The sequence below is a fragment of the Andrographis paniculata genome, unplaced genomic scaffold, assembly GCF_009805555.1.
Source record: "Andrographis paniculata isolate CXL003 unplaced genomic scaffold, ASM980555v1 Contig52END, whole genome shotgun sequence".
Taxonomy (NCBI): Eukaryota; Viridiplantae; Streptophyta; class Magnoliopsida; order Lamiales; family Acanthaceae; genus Andrographis; species Andrographis paniculata.
The window spans coordinates 5,779,461-5,801,948 of record NW_026137587.1 but is presented as its reverse complement, the minus strand read 5'-3'; the positions used below and the strand labels follow the sequence as shown (position 1 = coordinate 5,801,948).

At 29.6% G+C, this 22,488-nt stretch overlaps 3 protein-coding genes across 3 annotated transcripts; 1 reads left to right on the top strand and 2 right to left on the bottom strand.

Annotated features, from left to right (window-relative positions):
* Nucleotides 1-2,238: 2,238 nt before the first annotated feature.
* Nucleotides 2,239-4,489, bottom strand: LOC127254813 (cytochrome P450 710A11-like). Its single transcript, XM_051280114.1, has one exon. It carries the CDS (start codon nt 4,166-4,168, stop codon nt 2,684-2,686), a length of 1,485 nt encoding a protein of 494 aa, XP_051136071.1. The 5' UTR covers nt 4,169-4,489; the 3' UTR covers nt 2,239-2,683.
* A 5,944-nt stretch (nt 4,490-10,433) lies between these two features.
* LOC127254425 (potassium channel KAT3-like) lies at nt 10,434-14,659 on the top strand. The gene is made up of 12 exons (XM_051279517.1): nt 10,434-11,667; nt 11,753-11,968; nt 12,048-12,203; nt 12,277-12,334; nt 12,424-12,741; nt 12,837-13,076; nt 13,184-13,282; nt 13,360-13,392; nt 13,469-13,654; nt 13,734-13,800; nt 13,876-14,256; nt 14,388-14,659. The coding sequence occupies exons 1-12, from the start codon at nt 11,558-11,560 to the stop codon at nt 14,552-14,554; spliced, it is 2,031 nt and encodes a 676-aa protein (XP_051135474.1). The 5' UTR covers nt 10,434-11,557; the 3' UTR covers nt 14,555-14,659.
* LOC127254990 (uncharacterized) lies at nt 14,659-19,264 on the bottom strand. The gene is made up of 3 exons (XM_051280390.1): nt 19,015-19,264; nt 14,942-15,170; nt 14,659-14,799 (listed from the first exon to the last, which is right to left on the bottom strand). The coding sequence occupies exons 1-3, from the start codon at nt 19,082-19,084 to the stop codon at nt 14,787-14,789; spliced, it is 312 nt and encodes a 103-aa protein (XP_051136347.1). The 5' UTR covers nt 19,085-19,264; the 3' UTR covers nt 14,659-14,786.
* Nucleotides 19,265-22,488: the final 3,224 nt, after the last annotated feature.

Below are 22,488 nucleotides of genomic sequence, written 5' to 3'. Positions count from 1 at the left end.
TGATTTGATATTTTTAGAGAAAAAATAAAATTGAAGTAATAAAATCAGTGATATAATCCCACAAGTAAACACAATCAATTTTTTCACAAATATTTTTACTATATATCACATTATTACTTTTACACTAAAAAATAATAATAATAAAATTATCTTACACAATGTTTAATTGTATATTATAATTAAAATACTATTTACTTTCTATAGGGGGGGGAAGTATTTTATTTACAAAATTGTAATATTTAAAAAAAAAGAATTTATTAAAAGAAACACAAAGGGTGCTTTGTGTGTTTTTTTTAAAGGAGTTCGGAAAAATTGAGTTTGAGTTTGAATTGTATTTAAATTTGATAATAGGTTTGAATTTTTGTACTTCTTTATGTTTGTAGATTTGGTGGGGTACGAATAAGTGGAAAAGACTAAAATAATTTTATTAATATTATTGTGATAAAGGTAATAATATTTGTATAATATATTGTAATTTGTAATGGTATTTTTAATGTTAATATAAAATATAATTACTAAATTTGAAATTAATACTTTGTTATGAGACGAATTAAAATAAAAAAAATAAATAGATTATTAAGAGACGAATAAAGCATGTATTTTTAAAATATAATTATTAAAATAATTAAATTTACTGTAAAGTGCACAGTCGTTCAAAACAAATAATTTTTTATTGTATACTGATTCGACACAATCAGGTTAGACCTAGGTGTCATAAAAAAAATAAAAAAGGGCCAAGTTTGTCGCCTATTTTGAATATGCACCGTAGTAGTAACATACCCAAAATGTCATACAGATAATATGTATGTATGTATATGTTATATAAGTGATGGAACTACACTAGGGTTGGGGTCAATTGACCTCAAATTTAATTTTTAATGATTTTTTAGTGTTAAAAATATTAATTTTTATGTATTTATATTCAATTTATTCATTTAAAATTTTTAAAATTTATATATAATTTTATCATATTTTTATTTAAATTTATTAATTAAATATTAAATAAATTGTAATATTTAATCTTGAAGATTTAGACGCTATTTTTGTCAATTGGTGAGTAAAAAGGGTGTATATTAGTAGAAAGGGGACAGTGACTAGTGAATGACAGGCTATTTGCATGCGGAACAGGTGGCGAGTTGACCACGTGGATGTAATAAAAACGGACAAGTCAAACTAATCAATCGGCTTTTGCTACCAAAGGCTGCCGCGGAATTTTGTTGATTTACGTACGTTTACTCTTCAACATCGGGTTCCGTACAGTAAAACAACTGTAGAAGAAACTAACTAGAAAACATGAACATGGTCCGTATTCGTGTGGTCAAACAAAACAATAATAATAATAATGATATTACTATTATTATAAGATAATGATATTACAAACTAGCGACTAACACAGCTAGATCTATTATTTAATTATTTATTTATTTATTTGGAATCGATTCCCGTTTACCAGAATTTATTATGCTTCGTTGAAATCGACGAGGCTGACAATGTTTGAAGTGTCAGAATTTGATCGGGAAAGAGAAGTCAAACAAGAAGTTCTAGAAGACCACGCGCACTTTCTTCTTCATTTACATGAAATGAAATAATTTATTTAGAGAATATTAAATTTAATATATACTCTCTCCCTCTCATTTCTCCCTCTCATTTACTATGTTGTCGTTTCTATTCGTTCCACATCTGATGTCACTTCCTTTTTTTTAAAAAAAAATGATTATTCATTTTAATTTTTTTTAAAATTTCTAATTTAAATTTTTTTAATTTTAATTAAATTAATTAGTTATCTTAATCTTAATTTATAATAATTTATATTATAAATTAATTATTTTTACCAATATATTTTTAATTATCTATTAATTATACTTATCATAAAATTCTCGTATCTATAGTGACCAAGACACCCATTATAAATCAGAGATAGTATTATAATCCACACATAAATTAAAAAAAAAAAAGTAAAACAGGGGGGCAGGTGACCATTGACATCGACCCAGCAACAATAACTACACTTGAACTGTCAAAACTAATTTTATCCAACGGTAGACCCGACCACCCACCCCATAATTCAATTCTATTAATTAATTTGATCTTTCCTATGTCTCTGTCGTAAATATATATAAAAATGATTATAATACCGGACAGATATAATATACTATTATTAATATTACTATTCTATTATGTAGAAAGTGACGTGGTGAATGTTTGAAAATAATTGGTGTATATGGAAATAGATAGATAGAATAGAATCCAACATTTTATTAATTGGTCGAGTTCAATCCAGAACAGGACATTTGTCGAATAAAGGGGGCCAGGGCCAGCCCAACCCAACGCCTATGCCAAGACAAGGACTGCCAGATCAATGCCAACTTATACAACTATATTTATACAATTCTAAATTAAAATAATAAATTTTTAGAAAAGCAAAACAAGTCACTATTATTTTATTCCTTGTTTGAATAATAATGAAGGAAAAGGAAAGATAATGATAAAAGATAAATAATAAATAAAACAAAATCAATTCAATCCCAACAAGTGATTCATCGAATATTTGCAATCCAATCAAATTCTTTTACCATTATTTGGTTTTTCCTTTTTGTTTTTTTTTTTCCAAATAAATAAACACTTAATTTAAATTTAAATTTAATTTAATTCCACCACACGAAAGAATTGAAGGGCATTTTGGTCAAGAAGAAAGAGACGGGAATCTAGTGTGTCGCGGCAACAGGGTGACCCTGCAATCGTCCTTAGGGACGATCGTGGGGACATACGAGAGTTCATCACAGCCGTCCGATCGATCTCTTTTGAAATCAACGAGGGTGACGAACATGGCGATGAAGAGCATTAGATGGTTAATTGCATACCTCTGTCCCACGCATTGGTGGGCCCCAGCGCCAAAGGCTAGAAAGTTCTTTTTGTAGACCCGGTCCTCCTGCCGCTCCTCCATGAACCGGTCCGGGTCGAACCGCTCCGGTTCGGTAAACCCCTGAAAGGAAGAGTCCAAGACGGAGGGGAACACAATGGTGCCCTTCGGAATTACATAATTTTCCGTCAGGGGAAAGTCTACGGCGGCGATGTGCGGCACCATGGTCGCCGGAGCTCTGATCCTCACGACCTCACGCGCCACCGCCTCTGTGTACTTCATCTCCCGCAGCTGCTCGCCGGTGAGGACGGAATCGCTGTCCGGCGACCAGTGTATCAGCACCTCTTTTCTCACCCTTTCGAGAACGTGAGGATGGGAATCGAGATACGCAATCGCCCACAGCAACGATGAAGTGGAAGCATCCTGCGAGGCGAACAGGAAATCGAAGAGATGACCGCCGATTTCTCTGAAGCTGTATTCAAATGGCTTCTCCGAGCACTCTCTCAAATTTCCCTGCATCCAGAAGTCAATCAGGCAAGTCGGTTCCTCTCCTGCTTTCATCCTCTTCTCACTCTCCTCCGCGCATACCGCGAGCGTCTCGACGAGCCTATCCACGGCGAGCCTGGCGTCTCTGAAGGCGAATCCGGGGAAATCGAAGGGGAGCTTCATCAATCCAACGTTGAAGAAATTATAATCTCTATTAAACCGCCTGCGCGATTCCTCATCCAAATAAGGACCGACGAAAACCGTCTGCGAGGTTTCCAAATTCATATCGCGACAGAGGATCCGAAGCGGAATGGCAGCGCCGGAGGAGGTCCTGCACCATGAGGCGAGATGCTTGAGAATAATACGCTGCTGGATGTATGTGTAAGTCTGGAGCGCTTTGGGGGTGAAATTGGGGGCAATACGACGGCGCAAATCCTTGTGCTCCTGCCCTAGCATATAAATCAAATTGTGCTCGCCGAAGAGCTTCTTCCCAAAAGGATGTCCGATGAGCAGAAACGCGTCGGGGCGGACGTTGGCGAAGATCTTGTGGGAGAGGTCGGAGGAGTAAATGTAGAGAATGTAGCGGCCGATGATGTAGTTGGCGGAGATTCCGAGGGGGGTGGATTTAGCGTAGGAGGATTGCTGGTCCCAGAAGGCAGTGGGGTTGGAGACGAGGGAAATGGCGTTGCCAATGAAGGGCAGAACGAAGGTCGGGCCAGGGAGGAAGCCTTTCTTCTTGAGGTACAAGATCTGTTCGAAGAGCAGAAGCAGGGCAAACGCCGAAACCAGGTACGGAACAGCTGTGATCCAACTCACCTCCATTTCTCAAATTTTCTTGTCTTCTTGAGGCCAGGGACGAGGGATGGATGATTTATTAATGGGTGGTGTTGGTGTTCCAAGGAAGGAAGGATTTGGATTGGGATTGGGATTTTGGGAAGGTCAAAAACAGGCTACTACTGCTGCAGTTTTGAATTTTGATTTTGAATAATAATAGTATTAGCAGTGGATTGATTATAGAAAGAGGGGAGATCAAAGCCAAACCCAAACCCAAAATTGGGATTTAGGGGGAGGGGAGGTGGGTTTTGGAGAAATTTGGCGAGTCTGGTCTAGTCTAGTCTAGTCTGGTCTAGTCAAGATGCTATAATGTCGGGCTGGGGGGTAGCCGGCCAGGCCTGGCAGGCGGGGACGGGTGGGTGTTAATTTCGGGGAAGCGGCTGGGTTTTAAATATGAATAGGGAGCCGAACATATTTGAATTATTTAGTTATTTATTTATTTGCGCGTGTTTATATACAATAGTTATTCCTACGTAATCAATGAATCATTTGTTTAGTGGAAGCTGTTATGGGGTCAAGTCACTGTTGTATTAATTTGAACAAATTAGTACACTAATTTTAATACAAGATAGACAATATTTTTTTAGTTTTACGTAATATGTTTATTTTTTCTATTTTCATCATAATTTGTTTTATATATATAATTATACACTTTAATTATTTTTAGATAAACTATTTAGTTATTTTAATTTTAATTTTTATTAAATTATAAATTATAATTACTTTTCCTAATATATTTAATTACATAATACATCAAACTATCCGACCAACTAAAGTGGACAAATTAGCTGAGACCGAAAAAAGCTGATTTCGGATATTTTTGAAAATTTGATTAGAAATTAAAGTAAACGAAGAGATAATATAATAACGTTAATGGATTTTTTATATAAATAAGTATTGAATAGAGACTAATAATTAAACATTGATTTGATGATTTTATCAAAATTAATAATAAAGTAAATTTAGTGAAAATAAATTGACGAACAGAGGGAGTATATTCGCAGCCACTATTCTAAATTTTCCGCCGAACCTAATACTCTGCAAACTAGGTCCGACAAGGCAAGTCACACTCCGACCGAATCTAATACCTTGCAAACTAAGTCTGACAAGACAAGTCACACTAAACGAACCACGCGTGGCAGATGGATCTGATAGCGTGGGGAGTGAACTTGTGATGAGATCATGGGTTCAAATTCAGGTCATCCCGAGACTTAGACATTGTATTACATATTGTATTATAAGATATGTGCTATATATTTATTTAAGTATTGTTTGTTTTTGTATATTTTTGCAGACTGAATCAAATTAGCTTGGTATCTATAAATTTATTGGTTCTAATTTTAATATAATTATATATATATATATATATATATATATATAAATAATGCTATATATTTATTTCTTGCATTCCCCACCGATCCTGGGCGAGCCATAAAGTTAGCTATTTGTTCATTTTGCAGTGGATACGTCGAATCCGAATCATAAAATACTAACTCAACAAATAGCAAAGCAATCAAGGCAAGGTGAAAAATAGCAAGACATACAATATGATATATGACTTTGTTTCCATTTTTAAGGATTTGAGAACTTTATGTGGAGTTTGATATTCTTGTGTATGAGTTCTTAGCATTGCTTCAAATTCTTTATTATGATCAGATCCATGCATGTTGCTATTTGCATTAGCTATTTTCTTTAAACAATTTTACATGATAATAACTTTTGATATACGTCTCCATTATTCAAAGAGGTAGCTCACTAGTCCCGTATGGAATGGTCTGGTGGTGTAAGGCTTGAATTTGTGACCGTGAAGTCATGGGTTCAAACCCCCGATGCCTCAGGTCATTTGCCACACATGGTTCGCCTGGTGTGACTTTCCTGTCGAACTTAGTTTGCGGGTTATTAGGTTTACTCAGTGAGCAGGAGTATATACTTATATGTACTCATAAAGATTCAACAATACTACTCTCTTTGTCCATTAAAAAAGTATAAATATTTTTATTTTAGGTTTGTCCAAATACAAATCATTTCAAAAATACCATATTTTTTCTACAAACACTTATATTTTATCATCACCCCGTTACTTTTACACCAAAAAATAAAAATAAATTTATTTTTACACTATTTTTAACTATTTAGTATAATTAAAATACTATTATTTTTTAAAAATCGCGCCAAAAGTAAATTTATACTTTCAAATTGAACAAAGATAATACTTTTTATATTACCAATGCAAATTTTCATATCAATTACTTCTTCCGTCTCGATATTATATCTTGGTTAATGTAGATACGAAAATTTAAGAAGCATGTTATTAATAAATAATTAAAAATGTACTAGTAAAATTATTTATAATTTAATACAAATAATTATATTAAAATTAAAATAATTAATCAATAAAAAATATAAAAATTATAAAAATTAAAATATAATTAATGTGTAATTTTTTTATTTTTTATTTTAAAAAAAGAACAATGACATAAAACATGAAACACACAAAAATAAATAAAAAAATGTACTTCGTCCGCCCTTTACCGCGTCCACTTTTTCATTTTGATTCTGTCAACTTATCCTGTCATTTTCGATTTTTGAAAAAGAATGATACAATTTAATCTCATTTTAAATTTTAGTTAGACTAATTAGTTATTTTAATTTTAATTTAAAATTATATTTTCTAATACGATAATTATTTTCAGTAATACATTCTTAATTATTTACTAATTATATTCATCATAAATTCTCATGTCTACAATAAAAACGACAGAGAGAATAATATTATATGTGGGACTGAAAAAGTATGAAAAATGCTTCCATTAAAAAATACAAAATTAACAAACCCAAAATAGTCCTTTAATTTGTAGAAAGAGAAACAAAAATTGGGAAGGTATGGTGACAAAAAAAATAACTGATTATTATAGTTGAAGTGTCCATCATTTGAAATTGGTTACTACAGTTACTCTACTAATCTATAAAAGTCTTTTAGCATTTAATTACAACTGAAAGTCATTTACGGTATCTATAAAAGTCTTTTAGAACATTTAATTACAACTGAAAGCCGTTTACGTTCCTATACGTATTGTAAAAAGTTACTGTACTAGTCTATAAAAGTCTTTTAGCACGTTTAATTACAGCTGAGCCATTTAAGGGACCTATATGTATTGTAATAATATCATCTACTCGGCACGTTTAATTACAACCTTTTAATTGGAGTATTTGGTTTTGACACATAAATTATAAATTAAGAAAAATAAATATTTTTATTAAAAAAGTGATAAAAGTAAAACAATAGTTGACAGTATTTTTAAAAATTTAGATAAAAATTAAAGATAATGAGAAAAAAAAATTAATAAAGATAATAATATTTGTTTGTAGATAAATGTTGAATAAAAAATAATAATTAAATATTGATTTGTTGAGTTCGTCAAAATTAATAATAACTAAATTTAATGGACATTTAAAAAAAAAATAATAATACTCCCTCCGTCCCATTGAAAGGTTACCATTTTTTATTTTCGTCTGTCCTAAAACAAGGTTACCATTTTCTAATTTAGTAATTGTACTACTATTTACCTAACATAATAAATACTCTTTCAACTTACAATATATAACACAAATGTCATTATTTTTATATTACACCATACTAATACTAATAGGAGTATTTTTGTCTTTTTCACTACAATTCAATATAATACTAATATTAAAAAATCTACGTGCAAAAAGCAAATAATACTCTTTCTAATTGTACAAAGGAAGTAGTAAATTTGACCAATGAATAGAGTAATTGTTATTAGTATTTTGAAATATTGAAATTATTCAAATTAAATCAACACATATATTAATTGAAATTTTATGTAAAAAAAATAATATAACAAAGGTGCATTTACTTTGTAGGATAAAATTATAGCACATATATTATTATAATGATTATATAATTATATGAGAAAATAATTTAATTTTTATTATAACTTATTATTGTATAAAATTATTAATTTGGTCTAGAATACCCTTAATTAAATGATAAAAATTAATAGTAAGACAGATATTAATGAAAAATAAAATAGTTTTTTTTTTTTTTACAGTGATTATACCCTAATATTATTTAATATCAGTTATAAGAGAATGATTAATAATTTTTAATTATAATATTATTATACCAAGCTTTATTGTATTACGAATTATAATATTAAAATAATACTCCCTCCGTCTCAAAAGAGTTGTCTTGTTTTTCCATTTTCGTTCGTCCCAAAACAATTGTCTTGTTTCCTTATTTAGTAATCGTGGTCCTATTTTATAACAAAATTATTCATACTTTTCCAAACTACCCATAATTATTACTCTAACTACCTTTTAAAATCCTTAAAAAATAAGGACATTTTAGTCTTTTACATTCTATTTTATACTACTTTCAATTAAATACTATTATTCCTTAATTCTCGCGTCACTCTCAACAAGACGCTTCTTCTGGGACGGAGAGAGTATATAGTAAACACACTATTAAATTGGTTAAAATAATATTAGTTACCCTGATCATCCAAAATAAACACATTCTAAATATATAAATTAAATATATTGTTCATACAATATAACTGAGAAATGACTAATATTGTTCTCAAATTTATAGATAGTTTTTTTCTTATATTTTTAAATTTTCAAAATAATCAACTAATAATTTTTTTTGTTAGAAGCGCTCAATTCTTTAAAAAGGTAAGCTCAATTCTTTAAAAAGGTAATACATGCTTGTAATTTAATAATTTGATTGAAGATAATAGTCCCATTGTAGATTTTTTTTTTGGTTAGAAGCACTCTATTCTCTAAAAAGATAATACGTGCATATGATTAAATATTTTGAATTAAGATAATAATCCCATCATCGTAGAAATTTTTTTTGTTAGCACTCAATTCTTAAAAAATGTAATACATGCTTGTGATTTAATATTTTGAATGAAAATAATAATTCCTTGTAGAAAAAATTGAAAAAATAATGATAAAAATTATTGGAGAAAACATATGCTCCTCTTAAGAGTGTTTTTTCTTTAGGATTTTGAAATTTTATTATTATTTCTTCAAGAATTATAGAAAAAAAAAATTAAAGCAAATACTTATTTTATTTATATTATATTAAATTTTATTTTAATTCAAAATATAGTCATCAATATTTTTTAAATATCATATAAAGTAATTTTTTAAATTCAAATTTTTTACTCAAACTACAAACTAATCAATAAAAAAATAAATGTACAGACAACTGTAAATTGTTCTGCGTGTCAAATATTGGAATTACCACTTAAATTAACACAGCCACATTTCTTGGAAAAAAGAAAAGAAAGGCACTAATGCCTCTCTAGTATTGTGAAGGTCCGTTTGTTAGTTGACAAGAACCACTTGTAATTTAAGTGGTAATTCCAATATTTAAGTGGTAATCATGAAAGCTAATTAATTCATTCAATAGTAGATTCTTGAGATGCTTAGAGCAAGTAATTGGGCACCTAAAGATTAATTAATTAAGCCTTTTTTTTATCTCCCACTGCCCATGACAATAATTTAAATTTATGGGGTTTAGCAAAGTCTTTGAATCAGTGAAAGAAATTGGAAGTTCAAGCCCAATAATTTATTGGCCCAGAATTATAGAACTAAGGTTCAATAATAATTGATCCAGTAAGCCTTGGAATCCAAATATCCAATCAACCAATAAAAATGCAAGAAGCACACTCTATACATCCCCCACCGTTTGTAATTTATTTATATGCAACCTAAATGATTGTAATGCTTAATCAAGTGGGGGAAGTCAAATTAGATAATGGAGATTGGGGGCTAGGTAATCTAAATTTTCTTTTTCTTTAGGACAGGATAAGTGCCAAACCCTACCATTATAAATGTATATATGGGATATCACTACTAGCTAAGAATGTTAATGAAGCACATATATATATACATATATACATATATATCTCATGCATATAATATAAAGGACAAATAAAATAACAGGCTAGAAATAAATCAATTTCAAAACTATGCAAGGGCCTCATGAATTCTAAGACTTCTGGGTTAAATTTAAATAAATAGTGAATTGTTGGATCTGTGTGGGCATGCATATTAGACTGAACCAGTGTAAGCTTTTTCCATATATTGCTCGTATGCACTACAAGTTTACTATTTTCTATTGCCCCATTGATTAATCAAGAAAGTACAACATGAAAACGCATGTGTCCACTAATATCTAATAATATATGGATCCTTCTTCATGTGATTCTGAAAGGTATGGACAAGAATATGGATCACAAATCATATTGATATCTGGACTGATCGTCTAGTGCATCTCAGCATAAAAGCACGTGGGATTTGTGTACACTATCCATTATCAACATTATTCTAACATGTATGTTTATAATTGTAGGTAGATAAATGCACAGTAAACCTCAGAATTTTTAATGTGCATATACACTACAACTAGAGAAGGAGCTATATCTTTATTTCAGATTAAGTGATAGAGCATGCACTTGTTTAAGTCAGTGAAAGTCAATAGTCGAAACGTTATTACAAATTAATCCAAAGATATAGATTAGCATCATAGTGAGTAGCCTTAAAGATGCAATCTAATAATCAGTTAAGTAAAGGCTTATAACTCAAGCAGGACAAGAAAATCTAGAATAATCATGTAATGAAGGACCACCATTGTTGGGAGGAGCATGAAGTCCATTACCTACTTCAAGATTGTCTGTATACAATCACAAGAACTCAATCTTTGTACATGGACCAGTTCTTCTATATTCTCATTTGAAATTTGAACAATTAATCCTAAAACAACACTTGGTTTCTCCTTTGACAAAACAGTTTAAACAGTACTAATCTTGCTTGTCCATTTCTAGATGCTGAAATGAAATCACTAGCTATATCTCCATAATCTTGTCCTCTTGATTTTTTGGTACATACCATCAGTATTTCCCCCATTTATTTTTATGGAGCTTCCATCATTTCCACCACCATGAAACACCGGCAATCCCCATTCCATCTTTGCCTAGCTACCCCTACCCTTCTTTCTCCTAGAACCATTTCTGCAACTTCTACCTCTGACAGTATTCCGGCTGTCGTCCACTACCTTTCATATCATTCCTAGTAGTGCCTCTAACAACATATTACCGGCATAGTTACTCCAAAAATATTTATCCAGGGTTAAAGAAAATTTCCTTCCCAGGAAAATTGGTGGGAGGATCAGGAAACCATAGACTCAAGCATCTCCAATGCTTATCTACATAAATCCAAAAATCCTTAAATTCCGAGCAGTTTAAGGTTTCAACACACAGGCTTCATTGTTGTAAGCTGCATGAAGTTCCCACATTAAATAACCCCTCCATCAGTAAACTTTGCATAGAAGAGTTTCCGATGACCAAAGGCTTATTTTCTAACAATCAACTCCGATCCTTAGGAGCCATGATCAACCAATCAACAAACCGCCAAAGATACATCATTTCACCATCAGAACCATCGTATAGGTGTTTATGACTTTCACCTCACTTCTTGATCCACAAGTATCGTTTAAGCCACTGCCTCTGATTGTCTATTATTATACTATTGCAGGGCTTGGGAGACATTCCTAATTCTCCTTGTCATCTATTCTGCCTGGATTTGTCCATTTGAGTTAGCATTTCCAACTTGCAATCAAGATGCATTCCTCATTGTTGACAACATAGTCAACTTTTTATTTGCTGCTGACATTGTTCTTACTTTCTTTACCGCATATATTGATAGCAGCACATATGCTCTAATTAATGATCCAAAAAGAATCGCAATAAGGTAATGATCACCTCATAAAGCTTTTTGAAGTACAAAAATCCTACATATGTTCATACCTGAGGCAGATTTCTTCAAACAGGTATCTGTCAACCTGGTTCATCTTGGATGTCTGTTCAACAATACCATTTCATTCCCTCAGTATTCTAGTTACAGATCACAATGGAGGACCTGGCTATAGCTTTCTAAGTATGCTACGATTATGGCGTCTCAGACGAGTCAGTGCCCTCTTTGCAAGGTCTGAGTTTCTGTAAAAATTCCAACAGCATCGTACGTTCAACTTGTCCATTAAATGACTTCTTTTTTTCCAGGCTTGAAAAGGACATCCGATTCAACTATTTCCAGATTCGCTGCACAAAACTTATATCTGTAAGCCACTGTTAGTTCCCACATGCTGAATCGTCAACTTTCTGTGCATTTTTAAACTAAACAATGCTACCTCAACTAAATAAATACAGGTTACACTGTATGTTGTACATTGCGCGGGATGCTTCAACTACACAATTGCTGACAGATACCATGATCCTAAAGAGACCTGGATTGGGGATGTTGATCCAAATTTCAAGGAAAGGAGTATCTGGGATAGATATGTAGCAGCATTGTATTGGTCCATTGTGACACTAACTACAACAGGTTATGGAGATTTTCACGCCAAAAACACAAGAGAGATGCTCTTTCAGGCTTTCTATATGCTATTCAACCTTGGATTGACATCTTATCTCATAGGAAACATGACAAACCTTGTAGTTCACTGGACCCAGCGCACCAGAAAGTTTGTAAGCTCTTTCTCCCTCTCAAAAATTTCCTGCCTTCCACTCTGCATCACCAAAATATTTCATCTGACCTTTCAAATGATGGGTCCGTTCTGTAGCGAGATTCTATCACAGCTGCAACAGAATTTGCCAAAAGGAACCAGTTGCCTTCTAGTATTCAACATCAACTTCTGTCCCATGTATGTCACAAATTCAAGACAGAAGGATCGAAACAGCAAGAGACACTGGATGGATTACCTAAAACAATTCGTTCCAGCATTGCATGCTATCTGTTTTACCCCGTTCTTCAATATGTTCCACTCTTCCGTGGGGTTTCCCAAGACTTTCTCTTCCAGTTGGTACACCACCTTCATCCCAATTCATGCTTAGTGCTCATTTTTTCTTTTTCTTTTTCTGTGAGTTATTGTTTTGAAAGATTTATAGTACTTGCAATTCATATTGGAAGGTCTCTGTAATGGAGGCTGAGTTTTTCCCGCCTCGGGAGAAAGTGATCCTGGAAAATGAGGCGCCAACAGATACATACATACTGGTCTCTGGAGCAGCGGTTAGTAATTAAACTATTCCTAGACAAAATGTACATGAAACTGCAGAATATCTTAAAATGTTTCTGCTTGTTGCCAGGATTTTATTGCAAAGACAAACGAGAATGATCAAGTAAGAGTTGTTGCCTAAGTTCTGGAAATAGAAACAGAGGGACAGTGGTATGGAGTTAATTTTGCATTATGTGCAGATTATTGGAAAGGCTTCCCCAGGGGAAATATTTGGAGAAATTGGAGTTCTATGTGAAAAGCCTCAGCCATTTGGAGTTCAAACAACTAAAGCTTCTCAAATGCTAAAGCTGAGTAAGACTTCATTTCTTAACATACTCAAAGCAAATCCTGTAGATGAATGCGTTATCATGGCCAACCTGAACCAGGTAAATCTCAAACCAGTTTATACCTATTAAGATAAACTTTCTTTATTCCAAACCTAACTGAATAATTAATCTGTTCAAGAAACTGATGGCATGGAGAACTTTAGACATTGAGTGTGGTCAACCGTGTCCAAGACTTATCCCTAAAAGTTGGTTTGATGAAGATTCTAGCACAAACTATAATGCTTGTGCTGAAGGTAATGATAACCCCTGATGATACACAAATAAATGGAAAGTAAAAGGAGATAGTTCTAATTCAAGATTTATGTCAGGAAACCAACCTGGATGTGAAAGCTGCGCAATTTCATCTTATAAGGATAACCAAGACGCCCTTCGATTTGCAAGTGACCAAGAACATTTTGAAATCCTGTATCATAAAGGTGAACATAAATCAGACAGAGAGACTGATTACAACACCAACCATTACAGAAAGCATACATACCCTTGCTCGAGCATGCATATGCATCCAACAAATGCACAGGGAAAAGAATCACAAAAGAGAGTCATCATCCACATGAAGTTTGTAAACCAGGACGTATCCCAAAGGCAGCTACCCAAGCTAATAATTCTACCTGATTCCATTGAAGAGCTACTCAAAACAGCAGGTGAGCATTGATTGATTTATCCATTTTCACACTGGAAATTTCTCAACACTTGAAGCACGTAATGAAACTCTAGACGCAAATCCTTCCATATTGTTACATTTGAGAATCTCCTCTTTACAATTTCACTGCAGGCCAAAACTTCGGAGATGAAAATCTTTCAACAGTCCTAAGTGCCGAAAATGCTGAAATCAAAGACGTAAATGTCATACGAGATGGCGATCATTTGTTTCTTCTCCAAGCCTGTGATGATAAGGTGGCTCGAGCCAAAGCAGATGAGAAGAATATGACATGGAAATAGAAAGCAAGCAATTCGAATAAGCACATGTCAAACGAAATCGTAACAGATTGAGCGTCCCAATAGATACAATGCATATCTGAGGATAATAATAAGAAACTATTACCAAAAACTTGCACTAGAAAATACAGGATTAAAGCCATCAACAATGAGCTCACTGTATTATCATTAATCAGCTACTGATGTCGAAAACAATGTATGCTCAAAATGCTCAAATCTATTCTTCTTCTTCTTCTTATGTTAGATTCCTATGTAAAAAAAAAAAAGGTATGTAAACTCGAACGAGAACAGTGCGAGATGAAACGCCATGAAAATCATATAACGAACTTTCAATCTTCTGGATTCTTCGATGTAGCAAACCAGGAAACTTAACTAGGGATCAATAATCACCTGATTTTCCTTGTTACAGTGCAGCAGATCAAAGCCCGATAACTCGTGTTATCCGCCATATTCGCATCAAATGGCTCCTCGGGGAAGCTCGGAAGCCATGAAAATGGTTTGGCGTCAAATTGGAGTGCGATTGCGTCAAAATGCAGAGCAGACTTTCCCGCCCAGTACCATTTATCCTCTGTACATGGGCCTCCATATTCCATAAGCCCAAAACTATTATACTCCATATCTATAACGATAACATTAAGTGGTGCTGATTAAATTCATACTGCACGGTTATTATCTACAGTTCTATTTACTTTTTTTGTTACTTAAATAAAAGGATATTTAAGAGTCTATAATATATATTTTCTCCCTCTATAAACATTCTACTTGCTAATTTGAAAGGTTGGATAACTTTTATTTTTTTTAACACGATTTTTTTTACCCTCTTATACATTTATCATTTTAATTATATTTTTTACTCATTTTTTTTTTTAATTCTATAATTATTTATTTATAAATTTTAAAAATAAAATTTGCTAAAACTAAATAATTAAACCAAATCGTCAAATCAGATTCCTCGGTCAGTCTAACATCAATTCTCCAATGCAGACCTTTAGTGCAGCACTAAATGAGTAAAGATTAGAATATTGTAGTAAAGACACTTGTCCTATAATAAACTTAAGCAATTTGAATCTTCTTACAACCGTTTATATTTACTCTAAATGATACGTTCACCACATCATCATTAAACATATTTTTCTTTCATTGGGCTCATATTCGTCGTGCAGCGCATTTAGTAACTCCAAATTGATGGATAATTTTTTTTACGGAATTCAATCTTACTTTCTATATATGTTTTATTGAAAAAGAATTTGTAACATTAATTTTATTTATCTTGTGAGACTATTCTATTTGACTTTAGACACTTTGAGATTATTTTCATCTAACACTCTTAACTCCATATCATAAATTTTGAAAGATAGTGAAGTAGAGGCTTACCAGTAAATATTTGAAAATGGAATACTTATATAGATGGTTGAAAAAAAAAATGATAGAAAACTTCAATTCATTTGTTGGCAAAATGAAATTAGTAAAAGTGCAGCAAAAATTCAAATAATAGATAAAATAAAGAAAAAAGAAAAATGGATTTGACACTTTGAATCTGTTGAACAAAAAATATTTGCTCTAAATTGAATGTCTAACACAATTAAATAGGAATTAAAACAATTATATCTTTTTCACGCGATTTTTTTTCGATTGCAAATTTCTTAACCACAATTAATGTAAGGATCTGCAATATGCTTATTTAAACAATACATTTGGTTGTCCTCCACATGTTGTGCTCTAATTCTCTAAACTATTCTTTAATTTTCAATAAAAATACGAAGCAAATAATGAAATTTGATATGAAGAAATGGATAAACTGAATGGATGGAAAAGAAGGGGAAGAAAAAAATCCTTAGAGATATAAAAAAAAAATGTACAGAATGAAAATGAAAAAAATTGTCAAATAATTAAGAAAAAATAATTGCATAAAAGACTGTGTAAATAACCTCTGGTAGCAAAAAAAAAAAAAAGGTAAACAATTAAGAAAAAATGATACTCCCTCCGTCGTTGTCATTTTTCATTTTCGTCCGTCCCAAAACAAGGTTACTATTTCTTAATTTAGTAATTGTACTATCTACCTAACATAATAAATATCCTTCCAACTTGCACTATATTACACAAATGTCATTACTTTTATATTACAATAATGGGGGCATTTTCGTCTTTTCACTACAACTCATTATAATACTAATATTAAAAAATTTACGTGCAAAAAGTAAACGGCAACCTTGTTCCGGGACACGGATGGAGTAGAAAAATACTATGTAAATAATTAAGAAAAAAATAATAGAGAATTTAATTCCTTTCATGTAATGTGTAGAGAATGAAAAGACTGTAAATAATTAAGAAAAAAAAATATAGAAAATTCAATTCATTTGGTGGAAAAACAAAATTAATAAAATTGCCGCAAAAATTTTAAATAGTAGATAAAATAAAGGGAAAAGAAAAACCTATTTGACACTTACAATTTGTTGAACAAAAGATATTGGTTACAAATTTGGATATCTAAAACAATTAAATACAAATTAAAATAGTCAAATTTTTGCTATCTTGCAGTGCTTTTTTCGATTGTAAATCACTTAACCACAATGAATGCAAGGATCTGTAATGTACTTATTCAAACAATACATTTGGTTTTCCTCTTTATATTGTGCACTAATCTTCAATTTTACTCTTCCATTTTCAATAAAATATGATGTATGAGATGAAGTTTGATACAAAAAATAGATAAATTGAAAGAGTGGAGAAGAAAAAAAAATAAGGGTGGGACAAATAAAGAAAAAAGAGGAAATAAAATGTCTACAGAATAAAAATAAAAAAATAAAATAAGAAAAAAGACAAAATTGTCAAATAATTAAAAAAAATAAATAATTGCATAAAAAACTGTAAATAACATTTAGTAGTAAAAAAACGACTGTAAATAATTACAAAAAAAATAATAGAAAAAGATTGTGAATAATTTTAAAAAAAAATAATAGAAAATTCAATTTATTTGATGGAATGTGTACATGATGAAAAACATTGTATAAATAATTAAGAAAAAAATGATAGAAAATTCAATTCATTTGGTGCCAAAATAAAATTAACAAAATTGTGAAAAATAGATTTGACACTTTGAATTCGTTGACAAAATTGGATGTCTAACACATTTATATATGAATTAAAACAGTCGTACCTATGATATTTTGCTACTTTTCTTTCTATTGTAAATCTCTTAACCATAATGAATGCAAAGTTCTACAACATATTCATTCGAACAACACATTTGTTTCTCATCTTCGTATTATGCCATAACTTTCATATTTACTCTTTCATTTTCAATAAAATATGAAGCATAATATAAAATTTGATATAAGAAATTAATAAATAAAAAGAGCATAGAAGAAAAAAAATATCTATATATAAAAAAAGAAGAAATGGAATGTTTACAAAATAAAAAATACAAAATTCTCAAATAATTAGGAAAAAATAATTGCATGAAAGACTGTAAATACTCCTTGGGATAAAAAAGTGCTGGGTAAATAATTAAGAAAAAAATAATAGAAAATACAATTCATTTGGTGGCAAAACAAAATTAGTAAAATTATGGCAAAAATTTCAGATATTAGATAAAATAAAGGAAAAAGAAAAACTAATTTGAATAATTGAATTTCTTGAACAAAAGATATTATAAAATTGAATGTGTATCAAATTTAAATAGGAATTAACACAGTAATACTGTTGAGATTTTGTTATTTTTCTTTTAACCGTAAATCTTTTAACAATAATGAATGCAAGGATCTGTAACATACTTATTCAGACAATACATTTGTTTCTCATCTTCGAATTGTGCTCTCATCTTCGAATTGTGCTCTAATCTTCAAATTTACTCTTCCATTTCAATAAAATATAAGGCATAAGATGAAGTTTGATATAAAAAATACATAAATTAAAAGAACAGAGAGAAAAATAAAAAAATAAAAAAAAAAAATTGAAGAGATCAAAGAAAAAAAAGAAGAAATGTGTGTTTTTTTACACAAAATTTTCAAAATGTTATTATTTGGATTCCGCCTTTTTCGAAATAAATACACTTTTTTCCCTTATAAAACATCTCATCAAACATTATTTTAATACCAAACTCAAACCAAATTTTCTTAAACTCAACCAAAAGAAACACTGTAAATACTGTAAATACTGAAAAATACAAAATTGTCAAGTAAATAGGAAAAAATGATTGCATAAAAGACTGTAAATACTAGTTCAATTCATTTGATGGAATGTGTACATAATGAAAAAGACTGTGTAAATAATTAAGAAAAAAATGATATAAATTTCAATTCATTTGGTAGCAAAACAAAATTAGTAAAATTGTTGCAAATAATTCAGATAATAGATAAAATAAATGAAAAAGAGAAACCGACACTTTGAATTTGTTGAACAAAAGATATTCGCTACAAAATTGAACGTCTAACATAATTAAATAGAAATTAAAACAGTCATACCTTTGTTATGATGCTGCGATTTTTCGATTGTAAATCTTTTAACCACAATGAATGCAAGGATCTGCAACATACTCACTCAAACAATACATTTGTTCCTCTTCTTCATGTCGTGCCCTAATCTTCGAATTTAGTCTTACATTTTCAATGAAATATGATGCAGAAGATGAAGTTTGATATAAAAAATGGATAACTGAAATTCTATAGAAGAAATGGATAAGGGGAAAAAGAGAAGAAAGAAAGAAAAAATGTGCGTTTGAGAGATAAAGAAAAAGAAGAAGAGAATATATACATAATAAAATAAGTAAATTTGTCAAATAATTAAGAAAAAAGAATTGCATAAAAAACTGTGTAAATAACTTTTCAGAAAATATATTAAATTTTAAGCTGCTATAATAGTATGCTAATAAATTTAAATGAAATATAAAAATTATATTTATTAAATTACAAAATAAATATAATGACTGTAGACAATCAGCATAACAAAATAATGAATTATATATATGTCACGTAACAATCATAGCTAAAAAAAATATATAAATATAAATTAATTGACATAATAAAATAATTTTAACTGTTTTAGAATTTGAATAATGTTTTCAATCTAATATTGTGAAAAATAATAATATATATTTTACATAGAATCATAATAATTTGTTATACAATAAAAATATAAATCAAATTTCAAAAAGAAAAATAACGCTCAAATTAACTATTTATATATATATTCAAAACATATAAATAATATTCTAAATATAGTTTTACTATTGAACAATAGGTTACCAAATATATATGCTTATAATCAAAACATACAAATAATGTAATAATATAAATTTTTATTGCCAATGTATATAACTGGATAAATAATATATTATGTATATATATGCTTATAATCAAAACATACAAACAACATAACAATATAAATTTATGTTCAATATATATAATTAAATAAATAATATATTATGATAGATCATTTCACTTAAGAAATTATGATAGAAATATAAATTAATAATTAGTTTATATATATCAATCAACAAGTTTCATCACTTGCACATGAATATATATCATCAGTCTTAAGTTCGACTTTCAAAGTTATAATACACATTAGATGATCAAAGTGATCGTCTCGTATAAAAACTTAAATTATTAAAAATATCTGTTATTAATTATTTTATAACATATTAGAGTCATTCCACAAATTCAACATATGCGATTTAAACCTACACAATAATATTCAACATACAGCATCTCTTGCAATTACGTTTTCTCATAAATAATATTGAAAGTATACAATATATACATATAGTTATAATAAGTCAATAAAATATACAAATTTTTTTTTATAGATAATAATTTTATGACTTTTTATATTTTGCAACAAAATATTGGAAGTTATAAATACTAAATGTGTGTTTGTTTGAAGGATTATTTTATATGACAGGGTACAATTATTTTATATCACATAAATACTTATTTATATTCCACCATACAACTATTTTAATTTTAAAATTCAAATTTCAAATCAACATATTCAATTAAAGGAAAGATGATATAAGTATGTTTAATTTTAATTCCAAATTAATTTTTTATACAATTTAATCTATACATTTTTTTAGTAAAGTTACATTAATTTCTCAAATATTTGTATATGTTAACCTATACAATTTTTAATAAAATATATAGAAAATTTGGTGAAATTAAAAAAAAAAAAAAAAATTCACTAAACTTCCTAATTTTAAATTCAATTTTCTATTTACTTTTTATATACTAAATTTTTTTCTTTTACTTTCTATTCTTTATTAATCCTTTTTTTTTTTACTTTCTATTCACTTAAAATTTCTACAATACCCTTATTTATTTTCTTTTATTAACATCATTTTTTTTATCTTTACATATAAGCCTTAATTTCTACGGTATAATTTCACTTATTTAATATTAAAAAATAAATAAATAAGTAAATAGACAACAATATGAAAAATAAATAATTATATAAAATATATATTTGCAATCTTTAAATAATTATACAAAATATTTATAGAAAAATATCAATTTCGATCAAATAAAGTATGTGATACTCAATTTTACAAATACAATAAGTAGGTTAATTTTATAAATACTTACAAAAAAAAATTATATTTCCTCCGTCCCGTTGGAAAAGTGACGTTACTTTTTGCACGTAGATTTTTGAATATTAGTATTATATTAGATTATTGTAAAAAAAGACAAAAATACTTCTATTAGTATGGTGTAATATAAAAGTAATGACAATAATATATTGTAAGTTGAAACAGTATTTATTATGTGAAGTAGGTAGTATAATTACTAAATTATGAAATGATAACCTTATTTTGGAATAGACGAAAATGGAAAATGATAACCTTTCGATGAGACGGATGGAGTATATATATATATATTTAAATATTCACAACTATTAAATCTTAATACAAAGTATTTATAAAAAATATTAAATATTCGATTGAATAAAACATGAATAAGTTAATGAACATGTAGAGACAAAAGTTTGTGTTATCTAAGATGACTGAATATCGGAAATAGAGATACTGCTGCTGGCTCACTATACGTTCATACATACGGCGCAAAGTATTTCCCTGACACCCTGGATGACACGTGGCAGGGTCATGGGTAGCGACTCGAAGTCCGATGGCACCCCATGGGAACGCCCATCTCCTATCACGAGCCTCATACTGCAGCCACCCAATGGCGCGAGTTGAGTCACGTGATTGATTGTCTGCGCACGTGCATCGATGTCCAATGGCGTGCTCTTCTATGATCCTTACCGCATCCACTTGTTGCAGACTTGCAGTATATATAATGGAAATGAATACCCACAAACATACAGTCACTAGACATCAATACATCTGCTGTAAGAACTGTAACATCATGTGACCTGATCTTTTTATTTATTTATTTATTTGGTACTCGATAATCATCTCCTAGCACAACCATTAGCTAAAATTAATACTTTCTCCGTCTCACGTATCTTGTTTGTTAACACAATAAACACGATATTTTAAGAAAAATATAATTAATAAATAATTAAAAATATATTAATAAAAATAATTATCTTATAATATAAATAATTATAAATTAAAATGAAACGACAACGTCAAAATAATATGTGGGACGAAGGAAGTATTTCATTTTCTTCTTATTTACTGTTTTTATATTTTACTTTTGCTTATCTTAATTATTTTGTTATTTTAATTTTTTTTAAAAATTATATACTCCAAATTTTATTTTAATTTTTTTAATTAATTATAATATTATTGATTAATAATTATTTTTATTATATTATACTATTTTTATTAATATATTTTTAATTATTTAATAATTATATTATTTATCAATTTTTGCAGTTATATTAAAGTGAACATCACAGTTGAAACGGTAAAAATAATAATAAATCTAGACGATATACATTACATTTTTAATATTAATATAAAATTTTTTCAACTT